At 47.0% G+C, this 15,208-nt stretch overlaps 2 protein-coding genes across 5 annotated transcripts in view; one reads left to right on the plus strand and one right to left on the minus strand.

Moving 5' to 3' along the window:
- The window catches only part of LOC139052227 (far upstream element-binding protein 1-like), a 113,787-nt gene that overhangs the window by 22,798 nt on the left and 75,781 nt on the right, over positions 1–15,208 (minus strand). For all 4 annotated transcript variants that reach the window (XM_070529325.1, XM_070529327.1, XM_070529326.1 and 1 more), the window contains 3 exons: positions 7,135–7,199; positions 6,953–7,050; positions 2,478–2,666 (listed from right to left, as the gene is read on the minus strand). In XM_070529325.1, coding sequence (XP_070385426.1) covers positions 2,478–2,666; positions 6,953–7,050; positions 7,135–7,199 — 352 coding nt within the window. The remainder of the gene's footprint in view (positions 1–2,477; positions 2,667–6,952; positions 7,051–7,134; positions 7,200–15,208) is intronic.
- On the plus strand, positions 12,081–12,644 carry LOC139052239 (uncharacterized). Its single transcript, XM_070529336.1, has one exon. The coding sequence runs from the start codon at positions 12,081–12,083 to the stop codon at positions 12,642–12,644; it is 564 nt and encodes a 187-aa protein (XP_070385437.1).

The following is a 15,208-nucleotide window of genomic DNA, read 5'->3' on the forward strand; positions in this document are numbered from 1 at the left end:
AAATTTATCACGAAGCACCAGGGCTGCAATATTTTGAATCATTGCTGTCAGACATCATCTTACACCTTTGCCTCTTTGTTTGGTGGGCTCTAGATGCCTTCTTCAGGCGTTCTTTATCCTTTTCTTGCGCCGTCTGGAGTAGTGCATGACCACCATTTTCACTGCTAGATTGAGCCTGGTATCGCAGTGCACACCCACAGAACACTGTTGGCATCTTGGGCACGGAGTATTAGCGATCAAAGAGTTCATCGCGGAAACAGGCATAATAATGAAATCACAGTCACAAGGGGTCGAAATTTGTTCTTGGCATTGCTGCTTCCGCTCAGTCGCAGACACTGCACGAAGGGAGTCGCGAACGCTGCATGCTTGCGCTTCTGCAGTCACCGCTGACACAAAACGCGGCTCGAGGCGCGTCTGAATCGTGCGACGATTCATCTGGTGAGCCTTGAGTCACCATACTACAGTATGTAGCGCGTCGACGGTTGGGGCTCACTCGCAGGCTCCGTGTCCCCGTCGCATGGTGCATCGGAAACACACACCGTCTCTGCCGGCGATGGAGACCTTCGACCCGCGGCGCCGCCAACAACGCGATCTCGTTTGCTGACTCGCGCGGCCGTACGTACAGGTGCGAAAAACCCCGTTGGCACGTCTTCTGGTGGCTTGGTTATCAGTGTCGATGTCACAGGGCGAATGGCGGCTTCGCTGCTGGAATCGCACGGTGCAAGATAACGCGGCACGTTATCCGCGTTCAGTCTGGTTCTCCGCTTCTCCCGCTGGCCGCCGTCTTTTTCTCGCCATAGGAGGCTTGCGCTTCCGTTTTCCAAAGGCATGCTTCATTTAAAACATCTTTTTGATCGAGCGACGATCCATCACTGACCTGGGAGCTTTCATAAATCCGAATTCTGCGAGTGTCAAACGAAGAAACACGCCGGCGTGGTTTCCAAAGCAGACAACTGCGGTCTGCTGTGGTTGCCAGCTTGCCCGCTGCTGCAGCAGCAACCAATGGCGAGACGCCTTTCAGTACGGCAACCAATCGGAGGCCCGCTTTCATCGCAGGGCCCGTGTGACCGCCTCTAGCAGACCCGCGCTTCTTTTGTGTTTGTGAGTTTGTTACAAGATGGCGACGACCGAAGAATTCAGAAACGGAATGGCGAAACTTCGAGCTTTCGATCGATACCAAGATGGCATGGCGGCGTTCGGTGGCGGGAAAGACGAGTTAGGGCTCCGCGAACTGCGGTGATTTTACGCGATTTAAAGCTGCTTTCTCGCCCTACGCACTGATACTTTTAAGGCCCGTTTATAGTCCGACGTTATGGGCGCGCAGGCGAGCGTCGTTCGCGGTCAGTCACGCTACGTCGGTTGCGCTGCGCCAGCCGAGATGCCATCCCCTCTATACTTCAACGCGCGCGCCGTCCGCTGCTATCTTCGGAGCATGCGCAGAGCGTTCGCCAAGTCGCGCGCCGTCCGCAAAAGCCGTCAGCGGAGTTGTGTTGGCGCCTTTTTCTTCGCGCGCAATGCATTGTGGTGCGAGAGTTCCGCCGACTTTGACGCGCGAATGGCTCCGGAGCCAAATCGGCGCCGGGCCCGTCGGGGCGCGTTGGAAGCCGCCGGTTGCGTTAGCTGCGCCGGTGCGGCTGACTATAGAGGTGTCGTTTTCGCCGACGTGACGTAGCGTGCGCGCGCGCGTGCGTTACGTCGGACTATAAACGGCCCTTTAGTGCGTTTTCAGTCAAACCATTTCGATACAATGTAGATTAGGCATTGCAGATACCGAAACGCGTCGTTGCCAAAAATACATCTTTTATGCGATTTTCGCGATCTGATCCTCGCGTCCCCCCCCCCCCTTAAACAATAAAGAAGTTCGGTCTCCAGGGTAGCCTAACAGCGAACGTCGAAGAAGTTAGGCCTAACGTTGCCGTAGTGGTGCCTACAGCTTCCAGCTGATCTGCGTGCGAGAGCACCAGTTCGAAACGGCGAGTTAATTAAAACAGCAACGGTGGTAGCTTTGATTAATGCTGTTTCGGACCTGCCGTCACGGCAAAAAGTCGGAAAATCGTACGGCGAAGGGTTCCTGCTTGCGAAATTTTAGACGTTCTGTACGTGGTGGTGCCGTGAAACCGTCCGAATTATCCGGCATCCAGATAGTCAGTAGTTGACTGTACACTGGTAACTCCTCCAGCCGACGAAAGACCGTCAAAGACGATTCGTTACAATTGTTGTCTGTTACTCCGGCCAGCATTACCGCGACTTTCATTCCCCTTCAATAACTTTAGAGCTAATTTTCCCTGAGAAAAGCGCAAATTCCCTTAATTTTCCCCGAGTTTTTCCAGACTACTCAATATCCCTGAGAATTCCCGGTGTTTCCGGTTGGTAGGCACCCTGGATCTGGAGAATCAGTCAGAATCTGGGAGTGTCCCAAATAAATTGCGAGAGTTGGCAGGTATGTATGTGCATGAACAAAAAAGAAAAGGACAAACCTGCAGGTGCCCCTGCCTGTGGAGGCTGCTGCTGCGGCTGCTGCTGGGGGGCTGCTTGATTCGGCATTGCTGGAGCAGTGCCTCCTTGCGGAGGCTGGGGTGTCTGCGGAGGCTGGCCACCCTGCTGCCCATAGTATTGTGCATAATATGCAGCCCAGGCCGCTGCATTAGCATCAGCGGCTGCTTTGGCTGAAATGAACAGTGGGTTCACTTATTTTCAGACCCTTGTGAATGTGCGAAAATGCTTTTTTTTTTTTTTTGAACGTTAGAGGTTAGCTAAGTTCCTCATAGCAACAATCTTGTTAAAATATGAGCAGTCTCCTAAGAAATTGCAGTGCCTGGTTTGGCTTGCGCAAAATTTTCCTATAGAAGCATAAATTCCCCGAATATTTCTAGACTATTCAAGATCGCTGACAATTCCCCATTTTCCCGGTTGGTAGACACCCTTAACTATTGTTAGCATCTACGTAATGCAAAGTGTCACGCGGATACTTGCCGCACTACACAGATCGGCTGGTGGGGCTCCAGCAACCCGAGACACATTTTGTATTTGAAATGCATAGTGCATTAAAAGGACGATGGGAAACCGAAACGAAATCGAGCTGGTAGGCGACGCCGGATGCTGCCGAAGCGAAAGGCGGCGCGCTGGGATTATCACCTACAAAAAGCGTGCACTACGCTACCAATGGCACTAAGTACCACGCATTGTAGAACAGATCGATGAAGATGTTTATAGCAATTAGCGACGATAAGTTGGAGTGCCCCCTCTCGCAAGTGACGTCATGGACAGGACGCCATTTGCTTGGCTGCCGCGCACGCTCGTTCCCTTCGTGCATGCTTGGGGGATCGGTGGCTCAAGCCTACTTACTGAACAATATGTCTGCTTTTTTTTTCTGCTGCCGTGCCTGAACAGCAGTTTCTTGTTCAAAACCGCGCAAGTCAAGAAAATTTGCGGCTTAAATATTGGAAGCTATGTAGCATTGAAGGGGTCTACTGGTTTTGCAATGCATCTATGGGCTGTGCCTGTCCATAAATTTTGCGTAAAAAATATCGCAATTCAACACGCCAAGTTGTGCATGATGCTCGGCTAAACTTTTAATGGGAACATATCGAGGTTCTATGTATTCATTTCGAAATCGGGGGTGGCATTCTGCAAGAGCCCGCCCAGTGGACGGTCAATTTCGGCCGCTGCCGATTGGTTAGGGCCACTCGTCTCCTCTCTCGTATAGCTGCATTCACTCAGCAGCGGCCGAAATAGACTGTCCACTAGGTGGACTCTTACAGAATACACTTCCTGCTATCGGTTTTTTCACACAAGCTTGCACCAATTTTTAAAAAGATAAGGAATTCAAACTGAGTCCATAGAATTCACTAAATTTTGTATCAAAAATCCTAGACACCATAATGACACCAGCACAGCCACATGCACTAAGGCAAAAAACTAATGTCACCCTGACATGAATCTGTCACCAGATTGGCTGGAGCAGGGATTAAAACAGGGCTTTTTTCTGTAGCCTGAACCAGGATTGAATGCGAGGATTTAGTGACATCCCCCATTCTGCCCAAGCTGGTAGGCATGAATATACACGTTTCATAGCCCATACAAGATACCAAAAACATTCATGAGTGGCTGTGTAGAGAAATAGAGAACCACCTTGTTAAGTGGAGATGATGCTCATCAAAAACGACTATTCTTCACCTAGGGTACTTCGAAATTTTAGTCACTAGTGGAATTTGCGATTCTGATTTGAAAGCTGATTAGTTTCATTGTATCTGCAATAGTTCCCGAGTTGCAACATCTGCAGCAACAATATATAGGGTTTTTTTTATGGACACATACTAGCTTAAAATTTTTCACAGAGCATCATGCCCCAACTCATTTTGCAGTAAAGTCTAGAGTGTAGAAATCTATGAGTGCAAAAAGCTATCAAAAATGTGCACATAACACTACATATTCAGCAAAAAATCAACAGTACCAGATGTATAGCTTATGTTCCAAGTATCAGCATTTGTAACGGGCATCAATATTTTTGATACTTGCACACTACATTGTCTGGATACAAATTAAAACTACATTAAGATCTGACAACTTCAAGCGCTTGCAAGTTTCCACGCTACTTGTCAAAACTGCCTCTATATGCGAATTAAGAATACATTTGAAAGTAGTAAACAACTGCAGGAAAGTAGTAAACAAATGGAACTGAGCTCCGTTTTCTCTGCTTTCACTTTTTGTGCAGTTGCTTTCAGTCATCCCAGTGCCATTTCGCAGCGAATGAAGACAAACGATTCCATCTTTTGCACTTCGATCTTGACACATTGATGAGTGCAATAAAGCTGTCTATTTTTAACTGCACCTCATACAAAAAATTATGTTTTTTGCAAATGTCGTTGGTAAGACAATATGCACAGGAAAGCTAAATATTTTATGCTCATTTTGGCATTTCAAGAATAAACAAATAGCTTAATTGCACAGAAAGCGCCTTTGTGAACATGCGCACGTGAAAATCTTGGCGAACATATGTGTAATTAATTTGAGGGTGAACATTAGAGGCTATCAATTGTAACTCGAAAACTATAATAGCACAGAACTGCTGTACTTACTCGCTTATTGATAGCTATTTTTTTTTTTCAAAAAAATTGACGCAAATTCAGGGGTGCGATCATAACGTGGGTTAAATTTCCCGCAAGAACGACATTTTTTTCATCAGGTTAACAAACAGGCGGCTGCCGCTGTAACAGTGCGGGACACTAAAACAAAAATAAAAATGGCAGCCGGCGAGGCAAGCCAAATGCGCCGAACCAGATTTTTTCTTTATGAGTACATTACGTGCATTGAAACAGTTTCTTCCGCATCAGTAACGAATAATATCGTTACTATCGGCAAGTTTGCAGCAATAACGAAGCCATGTCCACTTTGAGGGGTCAGAAACAGATGGGCACGCTTAGCTGCCAGTGACATAGGAACACATGGCGGGCGGGTTGCAGAAACTGCGGCATTTGTCTGACTAAATACGGCAAGCTTCCGCCAAGGGTGGGCAAATTTATTAGCTTTGTTGCAAGTGTCAGCGTATAAATAAACTTCTAACGTATCAGTGTAAACGTGGCTGCTATCGTTGCCACTCGAGATTCATTGCGCGCTCATGGGTGCAGACGACAAGAATCCAAAGGCGCCTTTTTTTTGTTGTTGACCACAACCATTATAAAGCCTACACATAATAAAGGCAAGTTTCGTTGCAGCTTTTCTTTTTTTTTTGTCATGGAAGTGCGAAAGGAGATGAAATGAATGAAATGGGGCATTTGCTTAAGAATGTTTGGTGCGTGCAGACCACTTGGTTTGCTTTGAGTCGTGCCCGTAGCATTCGACAGATGGTAAGCAAGATCATTATTAGCTAGACTTGACACCGGACATATCACTGCGGCATGTTCGGGGTGCGACCGTTACACTGGAAATTAAAAATTGAATCGTCAAAAATCAGGGGTGCGTTGTTCCTTATGCGAGCAAATACGATAATTTCAGTTATGATATCAGCATAACAAATCACACCTGCATGCTAAATTTCACCAATTTATCCCATAAATAAAAAAAAAGTAAATGGCCAGCAGGGAAGCTCAACACTGGCTATGAAACTGCTATATCAGAATTTCTCTATTCGGCAGAAATACAAAGCTTGAAGGCGCCTCGTATACAAGAATAAGGCGTTCTCAACCTCTCCAAACTGCAAAGATGGACAGCACTGAGGTTCCAAGAGGCAGGCATTCAAAGATAGCCGACATGCACATAAATTTGTGGTTTCAATAGCCACCGCGACCGATTCAAATTTACTTTTCACCAATTTCTTGTTTGAATTCAGCGTTCATTTTTTAAGAAAGTAAGACTTAAATGATCAAGGATAATAACTGAAAACTGAGAAATCATGCAAAAACACTATTTTTCTGGGACCATCTCCTTTTAACTCAGATTTTATGAGACCTAAAAGAAATGTCCAATTTAACCGAATGTACAATAGAGCCTGCGCCAGCGCAAAATGCCCAGGCATTTTGATGGCAGGTGGCTACTGTTCTCCGTAGCATGTGCCTCATCCCGTTTCATGGAAAGCATATCATACGAATGCAGTTTAGCGATGTACTAATGTTAATGCGCAAAGATTTGTTTTCCGGCAACATATCAATTGCAAAGAACTGTAGCTGTATCGAGTCATATTTTTGTGTTGTGCTTTCCAAGCCGAGAAACAGTGGCATGATGAGCACCGCCTTTCTATGCAAGTGAAAGGCAGCTTCCATTTAACAAGATTTCACTACTTTTACAAGGCATGAAGAGACATTTATCAAGTAACATAACACTCCTAAACAAAAGTACAGAACGAAGCACAAGTACCAGGCACGTGTGTTACAATGCACTCAAAGCAAAAGAATGCCCGTGGCATGCAACCCAGAAACAGGCCTAAATGTGCTTCTTAGAGGCGGCAAGTACTCACAGGGGTCATTTGGTGGCGCGCTCTGGTTCTGCCAGTGCTGATAAGCATTTCCCCAACCCTGTGGTGCGTATGGCTGGTTGGGAGGCGGAGGCTGTTGGCTGAAAGAGAAATAATGTGAACACACTCCAAGTACATGCAGTCTTGCAACGCTTCCAACCAAAGTATGTGTGCAGAGTACTTACTAAGGCTGTGGGTACTGCGTCGGGTAATTAGGGGGACCCTGTCCATTGGCCGCTCCTGGAGGAGGCTGTAGAGGGAAACATTATGCAAATTTATGCACGCTGTGATGATTTGGGAAAGGATTGCACAAAATTCCATAATCACAGCATCTTGCCGTCATATTTCCCAGTAAGACAAAAGCCTTGAAGGCAATAACCTATATGAATTCCAAATTATAGTGTGAGAAGAATCCAATTGTATTGCAAATGAGTGTTTTCAACAAGCACGAATCGGATGCTAGAAATGCAAAGAAGAATAGCGTAGTATTTACTCGTGTAATGAACATACCCCCAAATGAATTGCAGAGGTGCCTTTTTTTTTGTCCTCATGGAATGAAGGCACTCTCAACATTGCTACTGCGCAGTGCCCCACGATCAAATGGCCGTGCTGTAGTTTTTCAGAGAGTCTACACTGACTTTCAGGGAAGGAAGAGGGGTTCAGAAACTTTTTTTTGCTAAATGTAATCAAAATTGTCACCCAGACAGTTTTTCATGCAGATCTCAAAAATGTAATTACTTCTTAAATTGAGTGAGCTGTTCCAGATACAATTAAATTTGATCACCTATTGTTTTTCTGAACTGTGTGCATTGTGTAGTACACACATGTAGCTACATGCTGCTGTTAAAATTATGGTTCTATGTGTCCTGAAGACAGAGATAGCGCTTCAGCAAGTAAAAAAAAAAAACACCAAGAAAGATTGAGAAAACTTGAAAAAACAAAGAGCTTATTTTTTAACAAAACACCACAAAATATTTCAATAGTCAAACCCGGCTATATCGAAATCACAAAAAGAAACGCCTATCAGTTCGATATAGAGCATAATTTGATATAAGCCTGCTAAATAATTGGATGTCACAAAAGCACATACCCTTTATAAGAACACTTTATTGAAGAAACTAGCTTAGTATCGCATAAATTAGTCCTGCATTTTCTTCTGCTTGGGCAATTTCGCTGCCTGCGACGCACGCACTTCCCTACATTGTCTAAGGAGTCGGAGCACCAGCTGAGGCTGCAACCTTCCGCATTTGTGCAGAAGCACCGGACTAATGCGAGTGCACCAATCACTTCAGGGGATGTGGACAAAGGAGCGTACCGTATTTACACGATTGTAAGTCGACCCCCTTTTTAAAATTTGAAAGTCTGAAGTTGGGGGGTCGACTTACAATCGAAACCAAAACATGGCCCCGCCAAGAAAAGCGATACCAACAAGAGCTACAACGTAGTTACAATTTTATGTTTGCTCTATGGCCATACCCGTATCTTTTTGCTATTCCGCGTGTTTGTTCGCTTTTCGGAAGGATTTTTCAACATTTTTGAAAGTCTTAGTGCATGCAACACTCATAGGGGGGTGTCGATAGTTGATGGAAGCGCTGCTGTTCCCATTTGCGGCGGCACCCTCAGAACGGCGGCGCTTGCGGGGGTATCGGTAGCTCATGGAAGAGCAGACGCCGCTCGCGGGTTTCTCTTTCTCGGTTTAAAGGCAACTTTTTGACGAGACCTTCCTTTCCTTAGATCACTCTCTCTTCCACTTGACTGCCGGCTACGTGCTACTTCTATGCTTCCCCAGTCGTCATGAGTGCTGCAGGCCCACCAATCGTTCGGCATTCGTTCACAGCAGCGTTCAAGGGGGCTGCCATCTTTTTATGCCGAAGAAACAAATCACTGCGCAGCGGGCCGCAATTTCGATGTTTCTAAATGGGTGGTGCGAGAGTGGCGACTGCAGCGAAGCGAAATTTTCACCCTGTGACAGCAAGTGATAAATTTCCCACGTGCCGAAGTCTGGACGCTTTCCGGAGCTGTAGGCTAAGCTTGCGGCGTACGTCGCTGAAATGCGTGATCGGTCCCTGCCACTGAAGTGCGACGTGGTCATGAAACAAGCCCGGACCTTCGGCTTAATTTTAAGGTTCTGCTCCGCCGAGAGTACAACGAGTGGCTGGCGGCAGAAGACTGCGAAATTACGCCAACCGGACCTATCAAAAGAGCCTCCGTGATGGCTGCATGTGGTTGGGTGCATTTGGCGTGGGCAGCTGTTCTGCAAGATGTCCTGGTGCGGTCGTTTGCCAAATTTGAAATTTTGCTGGACTACGACGCGCTGTGGGACCGCAGCAACGATGACGATGGCAGCACTAGTGAAGACGAGTAGTCGAGTGACCATGTCAGCTACTAATAAATTTTCGTTATCGAATGCGCCCTCGGGTATGCTCTTTTTTTTTTTTCGGTCAAGCGATATGGGGGGGTCGACTTACATTCGAGTCGACTTACAATCGTGTAAATACGGTAGTTGCTTTCCTCAATGTGCCTACTTTCTTTCATTTGTGCTCGGTACGATGTCGGCGATGTAGCCCGTTTCCGGGCTCCACCATGGTCGCGACACCATCATCTGCACTCACAAACTCGTCCACCGTTGTTTCAATGTCCCGGAAATTTTGCCAGCTCGCTCCAAACTTCGGCAACACCAGCAACGGCTTCATCACATTCATCATAGTTTAGTCATCACCGCGCATGCGGAAACTGGCACGTATGAAGAACACCTCGTAAACGGCCGTGCGAACGCGTCGAGCACCATGGGCACCGGGTTGCAAGTCTGGCGACTTTAGCCCTAATCGTGCCGAGAGTCCTCCTCGGAATCTTGCATGCTGCGGGGTCATCCAACTTCTCATCGCGTTCGACGCCATTTGCGATTTCAAGCTTCCCGACTAAAAGCGAATTCTGCTGCTTCATCAAGGCAACACTGCGAGTGAAGGCCCACAAGGCGCAAACACGATAAACCAGAAAAGCAGCCAGACAACTCGCACTTTCGCCATCTTGCACAAAGAGCACAAGAGCCTCTGATTGGCTGTCTGAGCAAGCGCTGTAGGTGGGCCAGGATCATTTTTTGGTGGGGAGCGTCAAAGAAAGGAACGACGCTTGATTCTGCAACCCGTGAGGAAGCACGGCAAAGCGTCGTCAGGGGAGAGGGAGTGGGAAGTGAAAGATGAAAGAGAAAGCGGGAGGATGTGGCCTAATAGACTCCACTATGCGAGACAGGGGGAGTGTCGACGGCTCGCCCGAACAGCCCGAGGCAGCGCAGTCGCAGCAGGGAGAGCGGTAGGATGAAGCCGCGCCGCCGGGATTCCCCGTTACCGCGACGGAAAGGCAACTTCTGGGGGCACTTTTCCGCCGCTTAATGTTCAATATATCGGGAGTCACTGCAATATTTGTTCGTTGTAAGCGTAATTTTTGCTATATATACTCATTGTAACTATACCGTGAACAGAAATTGTTCGCTATAAAGAATAATTCAATGTAAACGGGTTCGATATAGTCGGGTTCGACTGTATATGCAAGTGCTACTGCATTAGTAGCCTCCAGCAATGTAGTCTGTGGCTAGTGTCACTATGGTGATGCCTTCTGAACACCCACTTAGTTTTCAGCAGATGCATTCCCAGCATGACGCAGCCAGCATCTCGTTCGTCCCTGCAGCAGTGTTGTCAATGCGATGTGCAAACCTTCGAAACACCGGAAATGTACCAACGGACGTCAGCGTAGATGAATACATCGCCATTCATGCAGACGTAATTGTTCACGAAGACTTGAACGAGTCTACACTAAAGAGGTTCACAATAACGACGCATCGTTGGATGATGAATGTGATGCACCAGATGCATCGGCCCTGCCTCATGCACTGGATGTAATGGACGCTTGTGACGTCATTCGTAATTTCATTGGCGCCCACGATGAAGACGTCGCAACGCAGCTGCTGACCAAGTGCGAACATCGCACCACGGCGATGACCAACGGATGGAGGCAAACAAAGACACTTTTTTCGGAAATGAATGACGTTTTTGAGTGTGTAGACAAATATGACAGTGTTTTGGGTCAGATTTCACCACAACGAAAGGTCAGACTTTTTTTCTGAAATAAATGATGCTTGTGAGTGTGTAGTCAAATTTGACAGTGTTTGGGGGCAAATTTTGCCACAACAAATTCACACGTCCTGCGAATTTCATTGTAGCGAGGTTCAATTGTAGTTCCGATTTTCGGTCAGTAGCAGGAGTTGGCGCTAATCCTAAAGGTTTTCCTTGAGCTTCACTGTCAATACGCCGCAAAAATTCGAGCCACATAGTAGCGTCGTGCCAAAACATTGAGGAAATGCAGCCGTTGTCAGGAGTGCTTCGGGGGACTAGGCCTAACACGCCACCGGGATCTCCAGTGTCGCTAGACTGCGGGAGCAGGCGGGCAGGCTAAATATACAGTCAAACCTCGATATATCAAACACGGATATATCGAATTATTGCGTACATTGAACACTTTCTATATCACGTGGAAAATCGCATGCATTTTTAATTTTTTATTCCGAACGGCGCCGGATGTAAAATGAATATATCGAACTCCGCCGCCCCTGACTAAGTGCTCTCTGTTGACAGGAGGCGAGCTTTCCCGCAACACTCTCGAAGAGAGCGGCGGCACGATGGGCGTTTCAGACTGCTGCGTACGACAGCTGCCCACATCTGTTGCGCCGAGGGCGCCATTTGAACGTAGCGGCGTACGCACGCGGTGGCTTGGCGTGGCCGTGGCTTGGCCAGGTTGGCTAGTTTGACAACATCGACAACACGTGCGTCTCGGTGCTGCCGTTTGTGCTACGCCAGTCGTGTATGTGGCGTAGGCCTGTCGTGGTGGGTGTGATGTCTGCAAACGCGAAGAAGCGTACGACCCTGACATTTGCTGCGAAATTGGAAGTGATACAGCGCGTTGAAAACGGAGAAAAGAAAGCGAGCGTCGCCGAAGCTTTCAACATCCCTAGGAGTACTTTGAGCACTCTGCTGAAAAATAAGAGTGACATAAAGGCCAAGGCAGAAAAGAACCAGCACTCAGGCGCGCAGCGGATGCGCAAAGCTGCCTTTGAAGACATCGCGAAGGAGCCGTACAAATGGCTTATCGACGTAAGGGGCCGGAACATTCCTATATCGGGACCAATGCTACAGCAGAAGGCCAAGAACTTTGCGTTCATTCTCGGCGCCGAGAAGTTTACTGCTTTCGGCATGCGGGTTTCGTGACCCGCATTGAAGAAGCTTCCGAGGAAGCAACCCAAGATTTGACATTGGATGGCACAGAGGAAGAATGCCAGCTTGAAGAAACCTGGAGCCAGTTCGAGCGATTTGCCGGTGCTGGGCCACACAGCATGTGCATTGAGGACTTCGTTGGCGGTGACGACAGCACCGGAACAGTGGCGGAGTTAACAGACATGGAGATCGCTGCAGAAGTGACTGCTCAGCGGCCAAACGAAGACGCTGCCGAGGCTGATCCAGCAAGCGCTGATGTTGCCCCACTCCCTACTGCAACTGAGGCTGTAGTTGCTTTGGCCGTTGTACACCGCTACTGCGGCGCAATAGAAGGGACTGGACTGTCTCTTGTGGACCGTTTGGACTATGTTGAGGATGCCGTGGTCAAACACGCGGTTGCCAATATGAAGCAGGCTACGCTGCTTCAGTAGTTTCAGCGAACTAAATATATACTTTGTTTGAAGCTTCATGTGAGTATCTATTGCGCCACAATTGTTTCATTGATTGATTTGTGCTAGTTTTTTACGCGTTTTCCACGTGATTTTATATATCGAATTCTGGCTATATCGAACTATTTTGCGATCAATATTGAGGTTCGACTGTAGTCCAACGTATCTTGAGCACACGTTATGTCCTGTTGGCGAGAACAAGAGTGCCTGTAGTTAGACCGATAGTTCAACACAGGTGCAGCCAGCGTAACTGGAAGCAGCGGCAGCGAACGGACTTTGTCGCCGTGCAGACTACGAAAGTCTCATCGACAGTCGTGGCTTGTGCAAGACTCACCGAAAGACCGATCACTATGTGTGGCTGCACTGAACATGAAACCACACAATATACTCATGTCATGTCAAGCACATGTGATGAATTTGTAAAGTTGGCAGGTAGGCAGGCACACTGCAGGGTTCTGTGCTAACTAATGCAACAAAACTGCCCCCCCCCCCCCTGCACACACACTTCTACAGAAGCCAAGCATGAGGAGCGTGCATCAATGTCACCCTGACATGAATCTGTCACCAGATGGGCTGGAGCAGGGATTAACACAGGGTCTTTATTGTTGCCATGACCAGGATTGAATCAAGGAAGTGTATGACATCCCCAATTCTGCCCAAACTGGTAGGCACAGAACTTGTGCACAGAAACTCCTTGAAGGGAAGATCACAGGAATGGAAATCAAAGAAAAAAATATGTCTCAAATGTACAGCAGTTGTCCAAAGATCGAAAGTAGGGTAAGAGGGTAACATCAATGTTCGTGGACAAAATGTATTTAAGGGGTGACGCGGAGATCAAAGCGCAAAATTCTCATGGAACATTGAATTCTTAAACATTGAAATATTGCAATCAAGTTTACGTTTTGTTTCTTTTTCGCCGGCATTACAAGTGCACTGAAAAATATAAAATTTGCATCACCGGCTATAGTTACTCTTCAACATTCTGGCCATATACTGTATTCATACCTGCCAACCTGGCGAGATAAAAAAAATCGGGAGACTTTGCGCCAAAGAGGGGGGGGGGGTTGCATCACTGTTTTAACATCCGGTGGCCTTAACTCGGTGAAACATGTTTTCCATTTTTGCAACCATAGACCACTGCATGTCCCACCTTTCTTCATTAATTACGAATTTCCTCTGGAAGACTGTACGCCTGCAGTGTGGCAAACTCAGCTTCGAGAGCATCTAAAGCGTCTTCAGCAGATTCTTTGGCATCTCGGGGCAGCAGCTGAGGGAAACTCCGAATAAAGAAACGAAGGCTCGAGAGAGATGCCTGTGAAATTTCAGGTTGGCCACCTCCCCATTCTTCAGTTGCGTTTCAGAGTTGCATCTACATCCATGGCGCTTCGCCTCGTCGCATTTCGAAAATATTTTACATAGAAGAGGCCCAACGTAGTCGCTGACACTAAGGGGTAGGTTGTGTTCAACGAGGAACCCCGTAAACAGGCACTTCACACATGACACTGTCGTCGCACTTGTTCCGGAGAAAGTTCATGTTGCCTTGCTGCTCAGTGGTGCGAACATAGCTTTGATGCTTTGCTGTGAAAACACGCAGTTTCAAGTCGTCGTTAACACCATGAGACACGCTGACGTCGCATCCAAAATGTTTTCAGGGTGTCTACCAAGTTGACATTTCCAAATTCCCTGAGTTTTCCGGGTTTTCCCTGAGTGCCTTTGCCCATTTCCCTGAGTGATGCAGAACTATGTTTCATGTCAAGACAGGCTGAAACCATATCGCCTGATGCTGTCACTCTTGAGCAAGCACATGAAAAAAATTAAAAAGCGACTTAATCCAATTTGAATACTAAGGAGTAGTGTTTATGTTATTCAAAAAGAGAATAGAAGGCAGGGGTTAGTAAAATGCAGAGCAAATAAAGTGTCTTCGAAAAAAATTGCAAATAAGTCGGACATTCACAAATACGAATAAAAAGGAGATTCACGTAGAAGCAAATATATTCGAATATGAGCTATTTCTATCAATTGATAGCAAGCTCAGTGCTATGAGGCCCGAACTCTGTCACAATTGAGATTCTCTCTCAACCGCTTGCAAGTGAACCTCAACTGTCCTGACATACTCTCAGCATGCGCACGACGCCTGGGTGTTGTGTTTCATTGCTTTAAAGAGTTTATTTTGGTTTGGGTGCGGGACACCTGCATTTCGATATAAGCCAAAACTTTGTTTTTTGAGCTCAAGCTCCTTCAAAACAGCGGCCGCAAGCTGCCTTTTTCGTTTATTCCTCAATGCGTACATCATTTCTGTTCTGGTCCGCCTTCGTTAGAAAAATCGGCCAGTTGAAAAAAAAAATAAATGCGTGTCATTTACACGCATTTAGGGGCTCAAACCACCACAGGCACGTTCGAAAACGCTCTGAAGGCCTGTCGGTACACATATTAGGCATATCGGCGTTCGTACTGTGACAGGAAATACTGGGTGCACGTGTGTATAATTAAGGAATACATACTGTTTTCCGTGGCAATAGCCCCTTCCCACGCTTGTTATGCTTCAC

Source organism: Dermacentor albipictus, unplaced genomic scaffold (genome assembly GCF_038994185.2).
Source record: "Dermacentor albipictus isolate Rhodes 1998 colony unplaced genomic scaffold, USDA_Dalb.pri_finalv2 scaffold_20, whole genome shotgun sequence".
Classification (NCBI taxonomy): Eukaryota; Metazoa; Arthropoda; class Arachnida; order Ixodida; family Ixodidae; genus Dermacentor; species Dermacentor albipictus.